Below are 21882 nucleotides of genomic sequence, written 5' to 3' on the forward strand. Positions count from 1 at the left end.
AACACAAGGTAGCTTTTATCTGTGGCCAGGATTAGGTGCCTTGCTCAGGGATTACAAGCCCACAACCTTTCCTCTTGGGCTTCCCAAAAGGATGCATTGGCTGGGAATCGAACCCAGGTCAACTGCTTGGAAGGCAGCTATGCTCACCACTATACCACCAACGCCTTGCATGAGCATGATTTTATAATTTACTTTGTGTACACGTTCATGTCATTTCTAAACGTTTAAGATGTGTGTTTGATAAAAAACATTACTTCCAGGGCAACCAAACACTTGGCACTCCGTTGTCATGCTCTTCTTTTGAACATATTGACACATACATCATACCAAAAAATTAAATCAAAATGCATTTCTGGACTGCAACTACAGGAACATAGTCTTTGCACAAGATCAAGTGCCTGAATATAAAGCTGCAGATTATCCAAGGTCGATGTCATGGGATTTATTAACCCCTGAAGGACAGCAGGGTTAATGTCTGACAGGGGGCAACAGATCCCTTAAACCACCACTCCATCCTCTGGGTCAACACTCTGATCACTCAACAGATGCTTTATTGGCTGAAAGACATTAAGGCTACCAATAACTAAGTACTATATCTATAATGTTGTTACTCCAAATGGTTAGTTTGTAAAGTAGTTAGTTGTTTGACACAAATCTTTTTCCATAGTCTGTGGAAAAAAAGGCATATTATTGTATATGAATAAAACTAACACTGAGAAAATGGTGTGCCAACTTTGCTTGGATTTAAATGTGTCCTGTCTGTGGTATTAAAACACCTTACAATGATTTTATGCCTTTATTTTGAAGGACAGCCACCTAAACGAGATATATAATGTACTATTTTTTTTAACTTTGAGGAGATGAGGTTCAATGTCAATAAAGCAGCAGGTTAATCTTAAAGCAGATACCACAAATAACCCTAACAGCATCCTTAATACATACTGCAATTTATAATAAAATAATAGCCATAAGATATAATAAGATGAATAAATAAGATACATTTGAACAACTCCTATTTTCTGATAGATATTTCTGATAAATTATTCAGAAAATAATAGGAATGGTTTACAGAAATTAGGGATTATTTTTCAGGGAAAAATAACAAAAACAAACCCAGGACCGAATCTTAGATCATTTACCTCGGTGAGCTTACTTCACATGAGGCCCGTTGTCACTCACATGAAACTGATATCAAAACTCTTGACACCTAAGATGAAACTGGATGCAAAATGTATGTTTAAGCAAATTAAAATGCTAAATAATTAAGGCGGCCATTCAAGGCAAGAAGGTAATTTGAGTGTCGTGCTGTTTGATCGAGTCGACATATTGTGAAAACTACAAAGAGACACGGGAAGACAACAAGTCAGCGGGTGTGTTGTAATATACCACGGCTGACTGGGCATGTTGTGTCTGTCAGAGAAACAATGTTAACGTTAATGCATGAGGGCGTTTTCATTTAGGACCGGCTCATGGATAACAGTTTCCATGCAACAGCTATTTGGTGCAAATGTGTTGATGGGGAGATAAAGCACAATACAGTTTAGGGCTGTAATTATCTGTAGCTGTATTTAAATAATTTTTTTATTTAAAAAAATTAACTTTCCGTGGCTCGCCTCGTGTCACTTTGCATGGCCTTTGTTATTTACCACGTGTGATGGTGGGGCCAAAAAGACTGTGAGCCTCACTTGGACCTTTCTGGTCTCAAAACAGCACACACCAAAGGACGACATGGCTGAAAGTCACTCTATCCATCATTGGCATTGGCATGTAAAGCAGGAACGATGCAAGCACAGCACTAAAGGACAGTGGATGTCACACAGCGAGGCCAACGCAGTCAGAATTCCTGGTGAAAAGGGTCAATAGACAATGCAGTGCTGGTGGAAGGAGGAGTAAATGAATGGAGGAGATGGACAGAATGAACAGAATGTAGTAGGTCACATTAGGAGATGCATCTTCTACAGTTAGGGACACACACAGGTCATACTGGTCAGTGAATCCATCCATTTCAGTCATACTCACAATATGTTATTTTGTTGTTAGACACGTTACAAGCCCAATAACTTTCCCAAAGGGATGCGTTGGCTGGGAATCGAACCCAGGTCAACTGCTTGGAAGGCAGCTATGCTCACCACTATACCACCAACGCCTTGTGTGTGAATCTGTTTATCACACACACACACACAAGTTAAAATAATATTTATTTATATTGTTTTATGAATATAAAATTAAATCATGCAATGCAATTAAGGTAATCACATTAAATAACATTACAGCATAAATGTTACTCATCCTTTGAAATCACCTCCACCTTTCTCTCACCTTACTCTTCAGTTATACGCTTACCTAGCAGAAGGTGGCGCCAAATAACTGAAAATATTGTCACTTGAGTGGAACAGGGAGTGAGAAATGAAGCTTGTGGCTCGAACCTTAGCACAGTAAAAGTAAATAATGTCTATTTTCAGTATTGTAAATGATGCTGTGTGTGAAGAAATGAGTGCAAGAATACGACAAATGGACATTTGTGGTTAAGATTTTTTTTTTTATTTCTTTTCACCATCCTTACAGCTTTAACCTCATTCAAATCATCCATCCCATGTCAATCACCCTGTTCTTCATGTCAAGTAATCATCATTTTTGCATTATCAGTAGTTTTCGCGGCCCCCCCCTCTGGTCCCTTTTTCCAAACATTATTTATAAAAAGGTAAAACAAACACAAGAACCACCTCCCATGTTTTCACTCTGTATCCACTGACATGTCTGAGTAACTCTTTATCCGTGAACTCGGAGCACACTCACTCACTATTCATCTACAATGTCAACAACATCTACACCGCATCTCTTTGTCCTCACACCCCACAGTACAAATTCTGACAAAATCTTCATTATAAATTAAAAGAAAACAGAGGAGTGTTTCGATGCCATTTCAAGTACAAGGTTTTCACACAGGAGTCAAAACTGGCACAGCCAAGATTAAGTTAAACAGGCTAAGACTAAGGCCTTTGTGTGACATAAAATCAAGTGCATTTAATCAGTGTTTTAGATGTTTTAAGCATTTCTCGGGCTCTCAATACATTTGACATCCACTGGCACGTTTCATTTTGGCACAAACACATTCTGAGTACGACAAACCTGTCAAAGGCACACACTGACAGACGAGTTTGGAGTGTCTCCTTCATTTTTACACCACAGGGAAGAATAGATTACAAGACTCCTGTCATCACACTAAACCTCGGGGGACTGCTTCAAGTCTTGTTCAGCCAGCATTCTACCATGAAACTGGCTCCACATGCAAAGTATAGAATTGAGTGTCAGTCTAGTGTGACCACAAATCTCTCCCTCGGTCTACCAGGTTTCCTCTCACATGACGGAGCATGTTACATTCCTGGCATTATGTCTTTGAGCAGCCTATCTTTCCACTGGTTTTATTTTTTATTTTTTTTAGACGTAAGAAACAAACATTTAGTATTAAACAATAAAAATCAATATTAATTGCACATTGAGGCTGGACGGCGAACACATGTATGTCTCGAACTACTCTAAAAGGCACTTCTTCGGGGAGCTGGACAGTCGAACAGCTTTTACTGCTGACGCGACACTGCATTCCATTTTGGTTGCAAAGGCACTTGGACGAAGGCAACACAAACGTTTAAGTCTCAAAAAAGACCCAATACATCTCACCTGGGAATCCTCCTCCACTCCACCACAGTCTGCACTTCACACGGGCACAAAAGCTCTGCAGTGGCTTAAAGTGTGTTTTATACTATCCAGCATTTGCTTGCTTTTCCCTATTCGACAGAGTGCAGACTTGGAGAGCTGGAGGACTGGGAGAAGTGGACAGGGACATCCACTGTAGTAATTGCACTACGGTTAAAGAAGGTCACTTGATGTTTCCTGTGAGGGTCACTCTTTCTCCTTCTACTTCTCAAACTTCCACTGCTGGTTTTTGTCTCCCGCGGTGCACTGCTTCATCTGCGCGTCCGTGCGTCCGTCGGCTTTGCGGTAGGCAGTCACACACATGCCTGACTGAGGGTGATAGATGGTCCCATCCTGACAGGGTTTGAGAGGGGACATGTAGATTAGGTGTAGGGTTAGAAATGTGTACAATTTAGTAATCCTTGAATGCTATACTAAGTTGGGTTTTGGGGTCAATACATTACAGTATTAGGTCATAAAATTATTTGATGTGTCATCAGAGATTAAGAAAACATCGAAACACTCTACATGCATGTTAAAAGCCTGATTTTAGTCAGACTGAGACAATAATTTGGTTCTCTTTATGTCATGTAAACACATTAGTCCAACTACTGTAAATTCGAGCTAGTCTTAGTCGGACTAACATATCTGTATAATGTGTATAAAGTCGGACTGGAGTCGGACTTGATGTTCTGTGCATGCATCAAATTGAAACACTCAGTGTGTTTACATGCATGTTAAAAGTCTGATTTAAGTCAGACTAAGACAATAATTTGCTTTTCTTAATGTCATGGAATCATGTTAGTCCGACTAAAATCAAGCATGTTTTAGTCAGGCTAACATACCTGGATAATACGATTCATAGTCTGATAACTCCTGCATGTATACGCTTAGTCGGACTGGAGTCTGGGCTTGGAAAGTTGTCCGATTGCTTGTCTTAGTCGGACTACAGCCTTACATTGATTGAACTAAACTATGCATGTAAATGCTTAAAACTGTATTTACTGATTGAAATTTCTGTTTTTGTTTATGTTATGGAAAAGGGGTATAAGTCTGGCTAGATCCTTATAGATCCACCTTTCGGTTTGTGCAGAATTGGTTCAAACTAGTTGCATCTCTTGCATATAGTCCCTTTAAACGTGTGAAATGAGCTCTGTTTTGGGATGGATCTGTGTACATATGCATTTTTTCTTCTGTCAGTTGCATATTCACACAAATTGTTTGGCTTTTGTCTTGGGTGTGCACTTGGTTGAGAGACAGTGTATTGGTGTGTAAATGTTAGTATCTCTTACCGCTCTGAATTCCCAGAGGATACTTGGAGACTTGATGTCCCCGTCGTGAGGACAGTGCTTCATCACAATGGAGGTCTGTCCATCGAGCGCTTCGGCACACAGCTCTGTCACCGAGTTGAAACGTATCTCTTTCTGCGATGTGTATTCAAAGTACTGCAGGAGAAGAGAGACCCGATTGTGTGGCTGTTTTCTCTGCTCTGTACACATCTCTGTATTGTATTGTATTCTACTGTAAGTGTGTTTTAGAAAGCAACCCAACCCAAAAGCGATTAAAGCGTTGAACTTTTGTTTTGTCCTCTGCATTGACACAAAAGCTCAGCAGTGGCTTAAACTGTCTTTTTACCATCCAGTATTTGCTTGCTATCATGTCACGTGCTAATGAGTTATCCCTGGTTAGAACTTGGTTGACAGAAAGTATATTGGTGTGTAAATGTTAGCAACCCTCGGACCTGTGAGGACACTAGGTGACTTGATGTCCCCATCACTGAGGTCAGTGCTTCAATCTGATGGAGGTCTGTCCATGGAGCACTTCAGCACATAGTGTTGTATTGTACATGTTTTTGAAACGCAACCCAAGTGAAAAAGCACTGGTGATTATAAGATTAGCATTCTGTTTTCCCTCCCCGTCTACTTTCAGTACATCTCTCTCTCTACCTTCATCTCTATTTGTTCAGGAGGGATTTCAACAAGCACAATGTTGCAGGTTGGCATGAAAAACAATGTTTTTTCTCTTCCTCTGCTGAGAGAGAGATGGAGCCTTGGCAGCTCCTGTCAAGCAGACGTGAACACAAACCCAACTGGTGTCATTTCAACATCCTGGCCCACTGGGACAAAACATGCAACAATCCCTAGTTACCCATTAAACAGAGGGTCCGGTAATCAATCTTCATACTTGCCCATCCTTGTCTTTACTTCTCAAACATCTTTCAGGTGCATTGGGGCCCTTGGTGGCTGCCTCTAATAAAAGACTCTCTCGAGGCTCCGGTTTCTGGCTTCAAACGTGTTTACCCAGGCTGTGCCATTAATTCTGCCAGTGACGCTCATGTATCTTTTAAAAGGAAAGTGCTTTTTATGTGGGCCAGGGAAAAAGGAGCAGGGAGAAGTTTGTGAAGGGCCCTCAGGTTTTGTTTCAGCAGAGAGCCATTCAAACATCGATTTTCAGTCTAACGCTGTGCTATTCTATGACTCAATGGCGTGCACTGGTGGGGTAATCAGAGACATCAAGCAGGGTGGAGATTAACAGAAAGAAAGCTCTGTCTATTGCCCAACATTAAATATACACCCTCAGAAAGAAATAATCAGCAGCTTGCTCAACCGTCCATCACTGGAGCTGACAGGCGTTCATCTGAAACCTAAAAAAACTAAATGGCACCGTGCGATAGTTTGGGGTCTATGTGGATGTCAGATTCGTCTCCCTTCATTACATTCAAGTCAGGCTAGCACAGATTCTTTTTCAGACATGAATCAATGGCGGCAGCTCGTTTTAGGTGTTGGCAGAAATTGCTGACATTTTAAAACACACCTCCCAGACTACGTACGTGCAAGAGGGGAGAAAGTTTAATGTACCTGGTTGCCTCCCTGGCCATGGCAGCCGAAGAGAGAAAGGTGGGCACCGGTAGGATTATGGTCTGGCGCGTTGTAGTCCAGACACTCTGACTGTATTCCTAAGCTCCGCACCTGGCAAGAGGAGAGCAATAAATATCAGTCATGATTAAAATACTGTATTGATTGCTGTAAGACGTGGTTGGTTTTATCCTGTAGCGGCAGGTCAGACTGTGAGACCATGCACTGAACAACACCCCTGAAGCTGCTGGATTAAATGACAGAAAGCCTTTTGAAATATCATCTCAAAACAAAAACATTTTGTGTGCTTGTGTGCTTATTTTCACCAAAAGTCAACATTTTAACCTCTACATAAAACACGTTATTTTCAAGATGTGCCGTTGTGTATCCATGTTGTCAGTATGATACACATTTCAGACAATGAATGCCTCACAGCTGTCAAAGTGTAACAAGGGGCAGCAAGGCAAGAGGGTGGTTAAGTCTTAGGAAATCTTGCGGGGATTTAACTTCTTTGTTAAAGATCTTGTGGTGGGTGAAGTACTCCCACCAGACGTCTGGCCTAAAATTGTCTTCAGCTAAGACCAAATGAGTTTTAAAGCCTTTGTTGGTCTCGGTTCAGACTTCGATCCATCCGCAGGATTTTAAACACGGCGGTGTTCTTGTCTGGACTCATCATAGAGGGAAGAAAGGAAAAAACAGACACTTACAGCCCCGTGCCAGCCCTCCCTGTCCTCAGGTACATGCAATTCGGGATAAATGTTCTTCAGGTACCAGTCAAAACTCTGGCACTTCAGCCTGTCCCTCAGTAGCAGCCGTTCTGAGATGTCCCCATAGGTTTCCTGGAAAACAAGCAATTAATTAATTACACTCTTGTTTAGCGTGTTATGTTTTATAATCATGTTAATCTAATTTTTAATCTCTGACTTTACTGTTTCTGTATGCAAGTTGCTTTTTTATAAAATCCGTTTTTATGTGTGGGGTCAGAAAACACACTTGGCCTGGAACTAGTAGAAGTAGTAGTACTAGACTAGTATAAGTTAGTACAAGCAGAAGTGGAACTAGTCGACAGGATACTAGGCTTGGAATGTTTGTATACAATGAAAGGGTCTATATGGACCTGATGTTCTATTAGGGCGCGAGCACTCACACACACATTTTTTAGGTGAGATTAAAAAAGAGATTAATTAATTACAGATCATAATTAATTAACGTCTCAATTTAATAAATTATTATCATCATCATTCTGTTAGTTCAGCTTACATCCTCTGGAAAACCTAATAAAGCACACCAGTAAATGTAATATTTACATCCTGGATCCTGTTCAGACTGATCACACCTAGTGCACTAACTGTACTGTAGTTATCATGATAGGTGTTTGCACAGGTGGAGCTCCATCACGAAGAAACCACAAGTCGGAAGCATTTTTTGCACTGCCCGCGGCTAAGATCATGTAACTATAAAACAGTAAAACCCACAGTCATGGAAATAAAACTGTGGATCAACACTTTGTCCACCTATTAGAGGGTTGGTGGTTTGATCCTGGGGGTCCAAACGTCAGAATGCACTTGGTCAAGACACTTAACCCTTTCCTGCCCCCAGAAAACTGTGCGGGCGTGAGTGACAGAGATGTGTGAATAGGCTAATATGACCTGTAAGTAGAAAGATTAAAATAAATAATTATTTTTTTGATATATATTTTATACCTCTTAAAATCTCTAAATCCTTGATGTTAAAATGCATTATAAATATATATCAGTTGTTCAATGTTTGCCAACACTGTAAACATGTAATTAATTAATCATGTTCTAGTCCAAATACATTTTATTGAATGAATGAATAAATAAAATATGTAAACAGAAATGTGCAGAGTAAAGAGATATGTTTTATGCTGGCTTCCCTGATATCAAAGGGTAGCGTGTTCCAAAGTAGGAGGAGGAGCTTAAAGTCAACTCTAAATTTACAGGTCAATTTGACAGACAGCAAAATGTTCAGCAAAGTTTAAAGACCTGAGCGCTCCTACCTTTTTTGCAGGAGGGTTCCTGTTGTAGAAGTGGTGTTTATAAGAGTCCATCCAAACCTCTGCAGCTCGTACGGTGTTCTGGAGGAAGTTGGGCCGTGCATAAGGGGCCTTTTTAGGGAACACATGGCCCACATGAGAGCACGGGTGAATTTCCAGGCTGCCCCCACACTGCCACACCTGAGTGCACACATCAGATAATTACAACCTTGTGATATCTCCGTACTATCTTTTTTAACATGTTAAAATACACACATTATGACAATTCTAGATGGATTTATCATTAACCTCCAGCACTGTCAATAATACGCCACATGTTTGAACTGACATTTATGACGTTGTCTCTCATTCAGCCACTGACTGACTTCTCTGCAAATGAGCAAGTAGATACTTTATATATTGCAAATGCTTAAAGTCCATCCCAGTCTTTGCACACAAACAATGGTATCTGTGGTGACAGATCCTTCCTGCGTGAGAAACACAGCTGTGTGCTGTAACTTGTTCATAATATTGGTTAGCACTGTATACATGGTTTTTTTTTTCCCCCTTTATCGTGGAATCAGCAAAAACGAATAAACAACACTCACTCGTTTTGAATTAGTGAATGAATTTTGAGCTCCATTTAGCTTGCTCACTTTCAGGATGCATGCCAGTTCACTGTCACCCTGGCCTGGTTTATATTAACTGAACGGAGACATCATTAATGTGATCAGAAAAACCTGTTTTCCTACTAAAACATGGCAAAATGGCCGCTGTGCAAAGGGTCCACTGTGTTTCTATACAGCGTCGACATCTCAATTCACCAAGCATTTTGTGCTCCCTGGCATAGATGCATTCCTATCCCCACACATACAGTGCAACCCCTCAGCCCATTTAAACCAGAATCCAATCACAGATGGACAAAGTTCACACACAATTTACATGACCTTCCTCACAGTGACCTTGTGTCTGTGCCAATTTGATTGACGCAAACAAGTGAAAATCAACACCAATGTCCCAACAAGGTAGCCGCCAATAAGAGGGAGCAGTTTCAGATGCCACTGTGATCTGACACTGACGCGTGTCTCTGTCATGTCAGTTAAGCAGTGACTGTTCGCTGTTAAACGGATGAATCAAGCGTTCTCAGGGGGCGTAAGACCATCAACAAAATATTCATGTCAACATTTCACTGATCTTTCTGTGTACTTTTTTTGTCACAGTGGAAAAACCCAAGCTCGGTCAAATGCGATAATGGGAAGCCTTTGGTGAGATTAGTCACAGGTTGCAAACTGATACATGTCTAAGTGATTTGCGGTTTCCACCGCAGGAAACCTGAACTCACCCTGAAGGAGAGCTCCAGGTTTTCTCCTCCCCACACCTCCATGCCCATGTCATACGTGCCGAGGAACTCAAAGTAAGCCCGGCTCACGGCAAACAATCCACCTGCCATTGTAGGGGATCTAGAGTAAAATCAAGGAAAACAAACTTGCTAAAAGTGCTTTTCACTGCGAGTACATCTTGCAAAGTGTCCAACCATCACCTGATGGGGTCAATGCGAGACTTGCGCCTCTTGCGTTCCACCTCAGGGACCGAGTGCCACTGAAAGGTGAGTCTCCAGTCGAATCCTCCAATCATTGGCTCATCCGTCTGCATATAGAACTCAAACGTTTTCCAGTCAATTGTGTCGATCACGGGGCAAACAATGGTGCTGGCATTCTCACCAATCCTTAAAATCCAAAACAGAATGTAGAGGAGGAGGAGACAAGACAACACAACACATGATTTAGTGTTATGTGTGTGTTCTTACTGGTGTTTCCTAAAGCTGCAGTGCATGACGTTTGGTGATTTCTGTTGTTGGTGAGGTTATTATTCGGCCTCTGTTCTCTTTGTGAACACAAATGATGTAATTAATTAATAATGTTATGTGTTGCAAAAGGGCGCCCTCTACAGGCAGGGACGCCGGCACCCTCACTGCTAACATGAAGTGGGAGAAACCAAACAAAGGGGGGGAGTTCACCACTGGGCCTCAGTCCTCAGGTTAAAAGTCAATTACAACACAAATTGCTTACAAATAAAGCACATTTATATTCTATGTTGGATTTATTCTTATTCTTGTTTTGATTTTTAAATTCATGACTGTACATAGTCTTGATATGCATCCATAATAAAAAATGTTCTTTGTACAATAGTTACAAACATTTGATGAACAGTTTTGTGTGTGTGTGTGTGTGGGAGGTTGCCAGGGTAGTGATCTGACTAGGGCGTCATACAAGCGAGGACTGCCACTGAGCAGGAGTGGGTCGGGCACGAAGTGTTTATCCAGTTAAATAGCAGAACAACTGGATTATTGAGCAGTAGAATGCCGCGTTTCAAAAACCTCATTCATACTACAACCGGTTTGAGTGCCCTCTTGTTTTACTTGGGCAGGGTGGCTGTTTGGCTTGGTTTCAAATTCCTTTACGCACAAATTGAACTCACCTTTCCAGCAGAGGCTCAATCCAGCCTGGGACGCACTCACAGTGGCAATCGAGAAACGTCAGTACATCGCCCGTAGCAAAGGTGGCGCCGATGAGACGAGCACGGACCAGACCCTCTCTTTTGTTTGTCCTGATGAGCCGCACGCGTTGCAGGTTGCTGATGTACTCGGCCAGCTGGGATTTCAGATATACTATACACAAACAACCATTATTAGCATTAAGTGTACCAGGGGACAGAAAACATTAAAACATGCTTTACTTATTAATATGAAAAGAAGTTTCTGATGTTAAATCCAGTACAAAGAGCAAAAGCAGCGACATTAAGAGTCAAAGATACTCTATTTCCACTGATTTGGGTCAGACAGGCAGCATGCAGTGGTAAATCAAAGTTTTTTTGGAGGAAATAACTGCCAGCCAAGATTTGAGGTGTCTTTGCTGATGAAGGACGTCCATTTCACAACTGTCTAAACTCCATTATCACCGTTAACTGAGCTTTTAGGGGCTAAATGATTGAAAACTGAGGCCTGGATGCTACAGTACATCCTACTCAACCAGCTCGGAAACACGAGAGAGTATGTTGTCAGTCCCGTCGTCCCTGTCTTGTCTGCAGTAACCATTCTGGTTCTGGAGTGGCGTCTCTGGCATTCCATTTGGTCAGGGTGGTGAGAGGAGAGGAAATGATGTCATGGCAGTTCAGGGCTCACTGAAGTCATCGTTATGGAGAAATGTCTCCCAATGCACACTGACTAGACAAGCTGGTTCCATTAGAAAATGCAGACGTCAAGCTTCTGCTATATCTGGAGCCTGAGACGAAGCAGCGTCGCTCCAGACTAATGGAAACGATGAGATGCAAATCAAAAAAGACTACAAAAAGCAAGTGAGTGAACTTTTTTTTTTTCACACATTTGCTTTTAAGGTCAAGAATAATTGTCCGCACTGAAGTTCAAATGTATACAACACGCACTGTGCAGCAACATTTAAGACCTTATCATTTATATCCTTAATGACTAGAAATTGCAGTCACATTTCACTTTAGTTCATCTTTAAAAGAATGTGTCCTGACTCATTCCTCCGTTGGTTCATATAAGACAATTATCTAATTATCGCTCCACAAATAGCATCTGTCCATTGTCCTGAATTGCTTGTGACAGTTTTATTCTTTTGTATTTCCATGCTTTGGTTTATGTTTCATGGATTTGTTTTTATACCATGTGTTTTTGAGGCTGTGCGTCTGTCATGCTTTTATTTTGTAAAGCCCCTGCGAGTAGTTGTAAAGGGCTATAGAAATAAAGAAGAGCTGACACAATTAATTGATCATTAATCGATTACTAAATGAATCGACAACTATTTTGATAATCAATTAATCAGTTTGAAGCTTTTTTCATGATTAAAACAAGATTTCAGATTGTTTAATCTTCTTAAATGTGAATATTTTCTTCATTTCTTTGTTCTGGATAACAAAGAAATCATTTTGGTTTGTGGACAAAACAAGACATTTGAGAACATCATCATTTCCAGGTTTGACGAACACAGATCAACATCTTTTAAGGTTTTCTGATATTTTATGGACGAACGATTAAACGATTAATCGAGAAAATAATAATAATCGATTATTAAAACAATCATTAGTTGCAGCTCTAAAATAAAGTACATTACATTACATGTGCACGTATGGTTGCTGGTCCAAAATTGCTGCAAATGAATAAAAAGGGGGCTTCTGATCAGGCCCTCAATGGTTAAAAAAAAAAGAAGGAAATAACACATTTGTTTCATGTTGAGTGTCAAACCTCGGTCACTATAGTCATCAATGAGAATGATCTCTCTCAACAGGATTGCAGGCGTGGTCTCCAGCACACTGTGGATAGTCCTCAGCAGGGTGGACCAGGCTTCGTTGTAGAAGGCTATGATCACAGAGGTGGTTGGCAAACGCCGGTAGTCAAACGTCTTGGTTCGGCATCTGAAATGTGTTTTTGTGGGTGTGGGTGGTGTTGGGGAGACATGGTCACACATTTAGGGTGCAGATTTATTAAAAAAAGAACAAATTGGCCCTCTAACAGGACTCAACAACAATTCCCTGCATATACCGTAGGTCAGAGCAACCTACTGAAGCCAGAGGAGGTGTCTGGTCTCGATCCAGATGGCAGTCATTAAAATAATAAAGAGCTGCAAAAAATACGGATGGGGTGTAGAGAGGGTATCATACCAATGAGCAACATACCACGGCAGTGCTCTGGGACAGACCACAGAAACCCGGGCAAACAGACATAAAGGGAAGAACAGATGGGCCGGGGGAAAAAACTGGTAACAAAATAAAACCAAAGAAATGAAAAAGTAGTAATTTGATAGACTGAGTACAAACGGAGGTATGAAGCAACAGCAAAGGCTTTTCTTGTTTTCCTTTCTTTGAGCTGTATCTTTGTACATCCGTGTGTTCAACACAAAGTGTAACCACTGACACAAGCGGAATGACTTTAGGCCAATTTTACAGCCAGAGGCTTAAGTTGGAATGTTGCTTGGATTGGAACAAATATATAACGCAACAGTCAAAACCAATCAAATCAGCTGTTTTCCTTTCCTTTGAGTTTGAAGTATGACATTAAAATGTCTAAAAATGATAAGACTGATGGTATATATTTGGTGGAGTTAGCCAAATTGGTTCACTCTGCATACCCATAGAAATCTTGTTCTGTTCAAAGTAGTGGACCGTTTCATTTTGGTCCCCTTTGATCAACACCATCTGCTTTACCATCTCAGTTGTAACTTCCGGGGGAAACCACCAATGAATCTGTTTTTTTTTCCAAGTTAGGCAGTGTTGTCTTTTTTTTTTAACTTATATTGTGCATTTGTCACTAATGAATCACAACTGCTTCGTTTGCAGCAAGTTCTGCCACCAACGTTCTCCCTGTACAGCGCAAACGGGAAGTTCAACCAAACGAGACAACAAAGCAATTCCCACGCCGCTCACTGACATCACCAAACTACGTCTTTGGAAACGAGTTAAAAGCACTGCGTTCACTGTGCTGCGTTGTGAAAGACTGTTCTGCAACAAAAAAAGGAAACTAAAAGTGTAACAAAGTGTACAAACACCACCTAAAATAAATCAGCATGGGAGGACATCACACCACTGCTCACACTGTTGCTACGCAAAAAGCCAAACAGAAACGCTAGTGCACACAACAAGAAACAGCATTCACTGTTATCTGTGAGGGGTGTAATCCTCAGATCTCACTGCACTGGCCTGTAACGACTGATCGGCCTAGATTGGATGACACCCATTCATATCACAGCTGCAAAATGTTTGTTTTTAAGTAAAACTGGCCACAATATTACCCACACAACCAGCTTGTGCGGGAGATCTGCAGCACAGAGTACCGATCACAATTAGATCTACAAACGATGTTTCTGTATAAATCCCCCACATAGTCTCCCCCATAGTTATGTGCTAAATTAGAGAGATTTTCAGACACTCGCAATATTCATATTGATGCTGATCTTGTCTTTATCTTTCAAAAAAAAACATTGCGGTCCACGTCGAACTTAAGAAGAGAGGAGGAAGAGCTTCTTTGCGATGGTCTGATAATAACAAAATAGTAAGAAAAGCCAACGGCCAAAAGCCAACAATTTGTGCAGAAATCTAAATAATTCCAAAGGGCTCACTGTACTTTTTCTTGCAACTGTAGCTTGAAGTCAGTTTCATCCCAGCACGTTCAACACAAGTCATTTATACATGTTACACAAAGATAAAATTCAAGAAATCTAGTGCTAAAAGGAATCTATGAATCACTGGTGTGCTCCAGGGCATATACGACACACACAACGAGAGACAGCACATCTGGGTTTCATTAGTATGCCAGGGCAAGATGAAAAACTACTAATAAAAGACACGTTACTCTGCGTTTCATCACAGGCTGCGCCGTGGAGAACCACTCTGGATGGAATAAATCCATTCAGGCACAGAGCTGCTTATAGCAGCTTTGGTAAGCCCTGCAGCGCAGCATCATGAGCCTTCATCTTTGTTCCTAACTGTCACAGGAAAACTGATTCCAGTAAAGAGCTCGACTTAATCTCTATTGAGTCACTTTTCCCTGACACAGCTGCAGCACAGCTATCTGCTCCATGCAGCGGCCAGGGCCAGAGGTGCATTTATGTTTTGACTAGAACCTCAAAGGAAACAGCAGGCAATAAAAATAAATAAATAAAAAAGTGATTTGCTGGAAAACAACAGGCAACGGATTATCCGTGAATCCGTGAATTGAATTCTACTCACTCAATCATTCTGTGGTCCTGGATATGCCGATGAAGGGAAATCTTGTCACTGACATAGATATTGAGGGCATAGTTCTCTATGCTTTCCTCCTCCAGTTTCTTCTCCTCAGGACTGAGGGTGAGGTGCGTAGCCCGACCCCACTCCCCCGGAGCATTGCCTTCAAGCACTGGCTTAATGTACAGAGGCTTCGCCAGCAGCCCCTGAGCCCCTCTCTCCTCTGACAAGACCTTATCTCTCTCCAGAAGCTTGAGGTCCTCATCTTCCTCCTGCACAGAGGATGGGAACGAGGCACGCTCCAGCAGAAGGTAGCCCAGCCACAGTAGCCACAGCAGGAGGCAAGCCTTGGCCAGCACACCCAGTTTTCGAGAGAAACGCCCCCTCATGACGGACAGCCCCAGGGAGGCACCGTGACTGGCTGAGCTTCGGGGTGCCCGACAGGACACAAACCTCTGGGGGGAAAAGAGAAAGGCGATATGGTTGTAAAATATTATATTTTATTTTACATATCAGGTGTTAATGCATTTTAATCAACTAAATCATTTTAAAAAGTGGCCTTAACTCTGATAGACCAGAGCACCACTAATCATCACTGGCATTTTAAATATAAGGTCAGGCATGAAACCCTCTTGTGACCATCATGATAATCGGGACACCTGGATTTATATTGATTTTGTAGAATTGATGCTGTAGAATTGTCCAAAAAAACTGAGTCAATGAGTGAGTGCTTCTGCCTCTAAGATAACTTTCACTTTCAATATCTGGCAGTTTTACGGTACTAAGAAGCTGGCATCACAGACGCACTGGTGAATAATGACAAGTATTTGGGCACAAGATCTATTTCTCTGCTTTCCGGTATCCATCCATCCATCATCTACCGTTAGACACCCTAACCCAGGGGTGTCAAACATACGGCCCGGGGGCCAGAACCGGCCCGCCAGAGGGTCCAATCCGGCCCACAGGATGAATTTGTTAAAAGATCCAGTGTGCTGTGTAAGTAGTAAATTTAGGCATGATATTGTTGAAATTGCACTTATATTTCTCAAGAAATTTCATGTTTTGTAAAATTATCCTTCATTAAATGTAAAACAAAGGAGAAAAAACAAAGGAGTTCTTGTTGCTCATAGGTTATTATTCTATTATTTTGCTATTTTTGCTGGTCCGGCCCCCTTGAGATCATATTGTGCTGTATGTGGCCCCTGAACAAAAATGAGTTTGACACCCCTGCCCTAACCCTTCAGGAAACAGCTGTAGGTAACTGCACATGCTCGTGTTGAGATATGTTACCTCTCATCCAGTTCTTGTCAACAAAAGCTCAAACTGGATGTTTATACACAGCATAAATGTTTTAGCTACAGCAATGCACCCCCTTTTTCTAACACATATTTGCATATTCATCAGTTTTGTGCTGCAGTAGTTTATGTAGCAAACACACTGCATTACATTACATTAAAGCCTACTCGTATTTAAAATAACCTCAATGAGTCGGGCCGCAGCAAGCCTTTTGTTCAGGTTGAGATTAAAAGTCAGGCCTTTTGTAAAGGCGTCCTAATTTTAGGACTTCCATTGTCTGAGACTGCCCAGAGACCTGGGTGGAACATTTGCACAAACAGACAGATCCCTTTTATGTGGACTTAAAAATAGGATTTGCAGAAACACAAAGGAAAAAAACTAGACATCGGTGTCAGATTTAAGTAAGACGTTCATGTCTGTCAGATCGAGTCAGCGTGTGTGAATATGAAAGACGATTGCAGTAATTAAGAGCACTTGGCTGTATTGACACTGAGCTGAACGTAATCACATTACATTAATTTTAAAGCAGCGTGCAGAGTGTTGTTTACAGGACTACCAGCCAGTGCCAGATAAACAAACACACACACACTCCTTCCTCTTATCCACATCAGAGCCCAGTCATGGTTGTTTCCTTATTTTGGGCTTAATTCTGGTAACAATTTGATTGTGCCGCTGGGAAAGCGCTGGAAAACAAAAACTGCATCAGGGTGCTGTGATACAAAGTCAGGGGGAACTCAATTTCCACTGAGTTCTTGTAGCAGCAGCAGCAGCAGCAAGAGCAGCAGCAGCTCAGTCCTTTCACTCTCGTCTGGGCCTGGGCCAGAAGACTAGGGAGTCCTGAGGTTACAAAATGGAGACGCCTGGAGACAAAACCCCCATTTACTGGTTGTCCATCACACTTCCCTCTCTCTCTGTCTCTGAATCCAATAGCCGTGCTTCGTGACTAAAAGGTAATGAAGAAAAATGAAGGATAAGAATTACATGTCCTTTCCCAACCTCTTTAATAGCGATGAAGGAACTGGTGAGGACAGTTCATTTCTATGACCCCGGAGAAGGAAGGACGCCACCACTCTCCATGGTTAGCCTGGAATGAACAGCGTGTACTACACACATGGCTCATTTCCTCGTCAGCCAGTCAAGAGAAAAGAGCAAATAGCTGTAATGTGTAACATGCAGTAAGTACGAGAGGAAGAGGTTACACACGCTGCAGCTGAGAAAATAAAGCAATCCTGCTGTTAGGCTTGTAGAACAGGTATCACTGGCTCCCCTCCACAGCACAAACAGCTCTGAGAGGGCTGTAAAATGAGCCTCGGAGGCGTTTTAGGCCCAACAGATAAAAGCTGGACAGATAGAGACTTGAAATGTGCAATGACACGAGAGAGCCTTGATAAACGATGGTTCTCTTTTCTCGCTTCACTTTTGCAAAAAGGGAATTAAGAGAAAAACTCAGACCGCTTAGGGCTGAACATCCATCCATCCATTTGCTGCCGCTTTATCCTCCACATGAGGGTCACGGGGGGTGCTGTGCCAAACAACCATCCACTCACACTCTCACCCCTACGGTCAATTTAGAGTGTCCAATTGACTTAATCCCCATATTGCATGTTTTTGAACTGTGGGAGGAAACTGGAGAACCCGGAGAAGAAAGGCCCTTGTTCCGACTGGGTCATGAACCGGGGTCTTCACAACACCAACCGTGTGGTCCCTTGTCAAAATATCACTTCAGATGAATTATTGTCTTGATCTAGGCACATCTTTTTCTACAGACTGAAGAGAACATCTTTGCTCCTCGCAGAGCTGCACAAATATCACACAGTAAATCATTTTAAAGGTGTTTTTTTTTTGCATGAAAATGAGGAAATAATTGCGATTGGATATTTACTCAAAATCGTGAAGCCGTAGAGACCACATCACACCTGGGTTGCACTCCCTCAACTGGCTTCCTCTTCGTTTTTAGGATTGATTTTAATTGGCACCCTCTTCTCACCCCATCCTGAGCCCTGAGGTCTAATAACAGGTTGCAACGATTTACCCATTGAAATTAAATCTGCCCCCACCATTGAACATTTTAAAATCACTTTTGAAGACCCGCCTCTTCTCCCTGACACAATATCAATGAAATCAAAATATTATTGAGATAACTGTCAAAGCGAAATGCTTTAAAGCTGTTGTGCAACTTTTAACTTTTATCAGCTCATTGCGACTATCTCTGGATTTATTACTTTAACAGTGTTTGGAATCTCATGTCAGCCAGTGACATTCCCACACTGCACACAGGAAATTAATGGTTTTACAACAAGACTGATAAGACTGACGAAGGCGAGGGAAAACGCCGCTAAAGCTTTCAGAAGTGGCCTGCGCTGATAAAAAAACACTGATAATTCACCGATCAAGCAGTTTGAGAACATGAAAGTCCTATATAACTGAGAAATGTGCTCTTATTTGGCGGCATTTTCTGAAAGTTTACAGACAGAGTGGCCTGGTTAACACCAGAGTGTATGTCAAGTTCATTTGAGTCTGGAAAGTGTGTCATCACCTCCCACTTCCAATGGGCGTGACTAACGGACGTAGATTTCCAAAAACATCTTACAAAAACATTACCTTTGTTAATTAACATTCTGAAGTGGGAATATAAAATAATTATAAATGATGAGGTGCTGGAATTAGTGGGGAGATTTTGGAACCAAAAAGGGGTAAAAGAAACAGGGGTGGGAATCACAGGATACATGGCGATACATTGTCCACAATACCAATAATATTGCGTAAGATAACTTTCAATATTGCGTAAGAAAATATATGTTTGTCTTGCAAGATATTGCAAGACAAACATATATTTTAAACAAAGTCTATAAAGGATAAGGATAAATATAAATGTATTGACCGTGGATGGAGCAACTCTTATCCCGCTGTAAACTCTCTCTTCTTCAGCCAGGTAACTTCCACCCAAGTTTACCCCATTCATTTGAGCAGCGCCACCATAAGGAGACACGCAAGAATTGACGCCCTGCGAGCAAAAACAGCAGTGCCTTAATTTGTTGATTAAAACATTGATATTTTCGCATCCATTATCGTATCACACGAGGAAGGATAATGATATGTCAACAAACGGATGTTTGCAGTGTGCGATAATATCGTATATCACCATGATACAGTGGGCCACACGGTGGTGTAGTGGTTAGCACTCTCGCCTTGCAGCAAGAAGACCCGGGTTCGAGCCCCGGTTGGAACAAGGGCCTTTCTGCATGGAGTTTGCATGTTCTCCCCGTGTGTGCGTGGGTTCTCTCCGGGTTCTTCGGCTTCCTCCCACAGTCCAAAAACATGCAATGTGGGGATTAGGTGAATTGGACACTCTAAATTGACCGTAGGGAGTGAGAGAGTGTTGGTTGTCTGTCTCTAGCTGTGTGTGGCCCTGCAATGGAACTGTCCAGGGTGTACCCCGCCTATCGCCCGATATAGCTGAGCCTGACCCCGCGGTAGATGATGACTGACTGATACAGTAGAATGACGATGTGACATCGCTGTGACTGTATATTGATAAGGAATATCGGACAGATAAAAATATAGAATCCGATACAATCCAAACATCTTTACTTCATAAAACACAGACGGTAAAAATGTTAATAAAAACCAACACAAGCATTTTAGCAGAGTCATGTTTGGACTGTTTTTTTCCTTCTTTTTGGCAGAACAATATTTGTAACACAGTCTTTGAAATGACTCAGCACAAATGTTTTTGTTAACAGCTTCATATGTTCATAAATGGTCTAAAACGGCTGTATCGGAATATATCGGTATGGGTCGATAGTTGTAGATATCGGTATCGGACACAAGTGGTATGTGGACATCCCTAACATTGATGCTCTATATCTTACAGACATGTTCAGGTTTGGTTTTGTTACAGAGGAAAAGGGGATTAAGAGACTGAGGAAGTGAGACTGAGTGAGTCTTCACACAGAGCAACAGGTTTCTCCTCATGTGTCAAACTACATCATCGTCAGGGTCGAAATGTGTCCAACAGAGTCTGAACGTCGCATACATTAGTAAACAATAACTAATAAGAATAACAAAAAACTTTTTTTTTTTTTACGACAAAACGACTGTCGCTGAATTAGTTTGGAACTTATTTGCTTGATTAAAGTCGTTTTTCGCTGTCAAATCAGTCGCACTGCAAGACTCTATCACTTAAACATGCAGGAGGAGAGTCGAAAATGCAAATGAACGTATCGACAGCGAACACAACACTACAAAAAGCGGGATTAAAAGAGAGAAAGACAGCATTGATGCGGTGATTTATTTACCTTCAGACACGAGTTACATATCTTGGACTATCTTTAAAGCTTGTTGGGGCCGTCGTTCGTCAGACTGACTGTCCTCCACTCGAACCTCTTGACTTGCAGATGTCAGCATACCCACATCCTCCTCCTCCTCCTCCTCCACCACTAAAAAGCGCCAGATATGCGCTAATGCAGCCGTGAGAACCAACGAGCTTCCGGTACGACCTTTCAAAATAAAAACACAATACGGTATTTTGTATATTAAAACAGAAATACTGTTCTACTGTCTATGCCAGGGTATGTGATCAGAGTGGAGCTGAGGAATTTTGACCAGAGTGTGTAGAAAATGAAACAATTAACAAAATATCTTAATCTAATCTCACTATACCAGTGTGTGAAGTATATGTGATGAAGAGGAGGACAACGAGAGAGCAAATTATCTCAATATTAGCTCAATATATTCTCAGGTGGTACTTAATTTAAGTTTGAGAACCACACAGTCGTGGCAAACCAGGCAAACAAGTGGCAAAGACAAAGAAGGCGAGAAAGAGTCATGCAAACGAGGGTTTACACATTTATTTTCACTCGCTGTACATCCAGATTACATTTCAATCCACACATAACCCTAACCCTAACATCAAAGGTCCACAAAGACACGTTCTTTTCCTTCATGGACATTCACTCAAAGGCTTAAGGCCAACGGTTAGCTGCTTCAACTGTTCACATGTTATGCTGTAACAAGTAATCCTGCGTTGAATCATTTAAACTACACCTAAACTAAATTAACTCAATACTGGCTCCTATACACGAATGAAGAATACCATCCTTTTTGGTAGGCAAAGGCCACCGTAGTTCCTTGTAGCAATCTCACCATTAGACTTCACAACTTCTTAGACAGGATCATTAAATAAAAAATGTAATAAATGTTTTTTCTTTCAGCTTCTCCAATACTCGGTGAATAATTATATGCACAAAATATGAAACATTTTGAGACATTTAAGCCGTCAAAAACAACAGCTTTTACTAAATG

General features: G+C 41.5%; 1 protein-coding gene and 2 non-coding genes across 3 annotated transcripts; all 3 read right to left on the reverse strand.

Moving 5' to 3' along the window:
* Window positions 1-92: 92 nt before the first annotated feature.
* On the reverse strand, window positions 93-164 carry trnag-ucc. The gene has a single exon. It is a non-coding gene; the product is annotated as a tRNA-Gly (tRNA).
* A 1910-nt stretch (window positions 165-2074) lies between these two features.
* trnag-ucc lies at window positions 2075-2146 on the reverse strand. Its single transcript has one exon. It is a non-coding gene; the product is annotated as a tRNA-Gly (tRNA).
* Window positions 2147-2518: 372 nt separating this feature from the next.
* On the reverse strand, window positions 2519-20998 carry poc1bl (POC1 centriolar protein homolog B (Chlamydomonas), like). Its single transcript, XM_044018462.1, has 11 exons — window positions 20877-20998; window positions 15289-15737; window positions 12809-12978; window positions 11023-11212; window positions 10085-10270; window positions 9887-10004; window positions 8569-8745; window positions 7256-7387; window positions 6552-6662; window positions 4986-5138; window positions 2519-4047 (listed from the first exon to the last, which is right to left on the reverse strand). The coding sequence occupies exons 2-11, from the start codon at window positions 15669-15671 to the stop codon at window positions 3916-3918; spliced, it is 1752 nt and encodes a 583-aa protein (XP_043874397.1). The 5' UTR covers window positions 15672-15737; window positions 20877-20998; the 3' UTR covers window positions 2519-3915.
* Window positions 20999-21882: the final 884 nt, after the last annotated feature.

This window comes from Solea senegalensis, unplaced genomic scaffold (assembly GCF_019176455.1).
Source record: "Solea senegalensis isolate Sse05_10M unplaced genomic scaffold, IFAPA_SoseM_1 scf7180000017240, whole genome shotgun sequence".
Lineage (NCBI taxonomy): Eukaryota > Metazoa > Chordata > Actinopteri > Pleuronectiformes > Soleidae > Solea > Solea senegalensis.

What these genes read in the sequence shown, in the direction of transcription:
- poc1bl (XM_044018462.1), bottom strand. Translation starts at nt 15,671, where the DNA reads ATGAGGGGGCGTTTCTCTCGAAAACTGGGTGTGCTGGCCAAGGCTTGC. An exon ending in ATTGAGCCTCTGCTGGAAAG is followed by an intron (nt 10,271 to 11,022) that starts GTGAGTTCAATT and finishes TTGGATTTTAAG; the next exon opens with GATTGGTGAGAATGCCAGCA. An exon ending in ACCTGGAGCTCTCCTTCAGG is followed by an intron (nt 8,746 to 9,886) that starts GTGAGTTCAGGT and finishes GTGTGCACTCAG; the next exon opens with GTGTGGCAGTGTGGGGGCAG.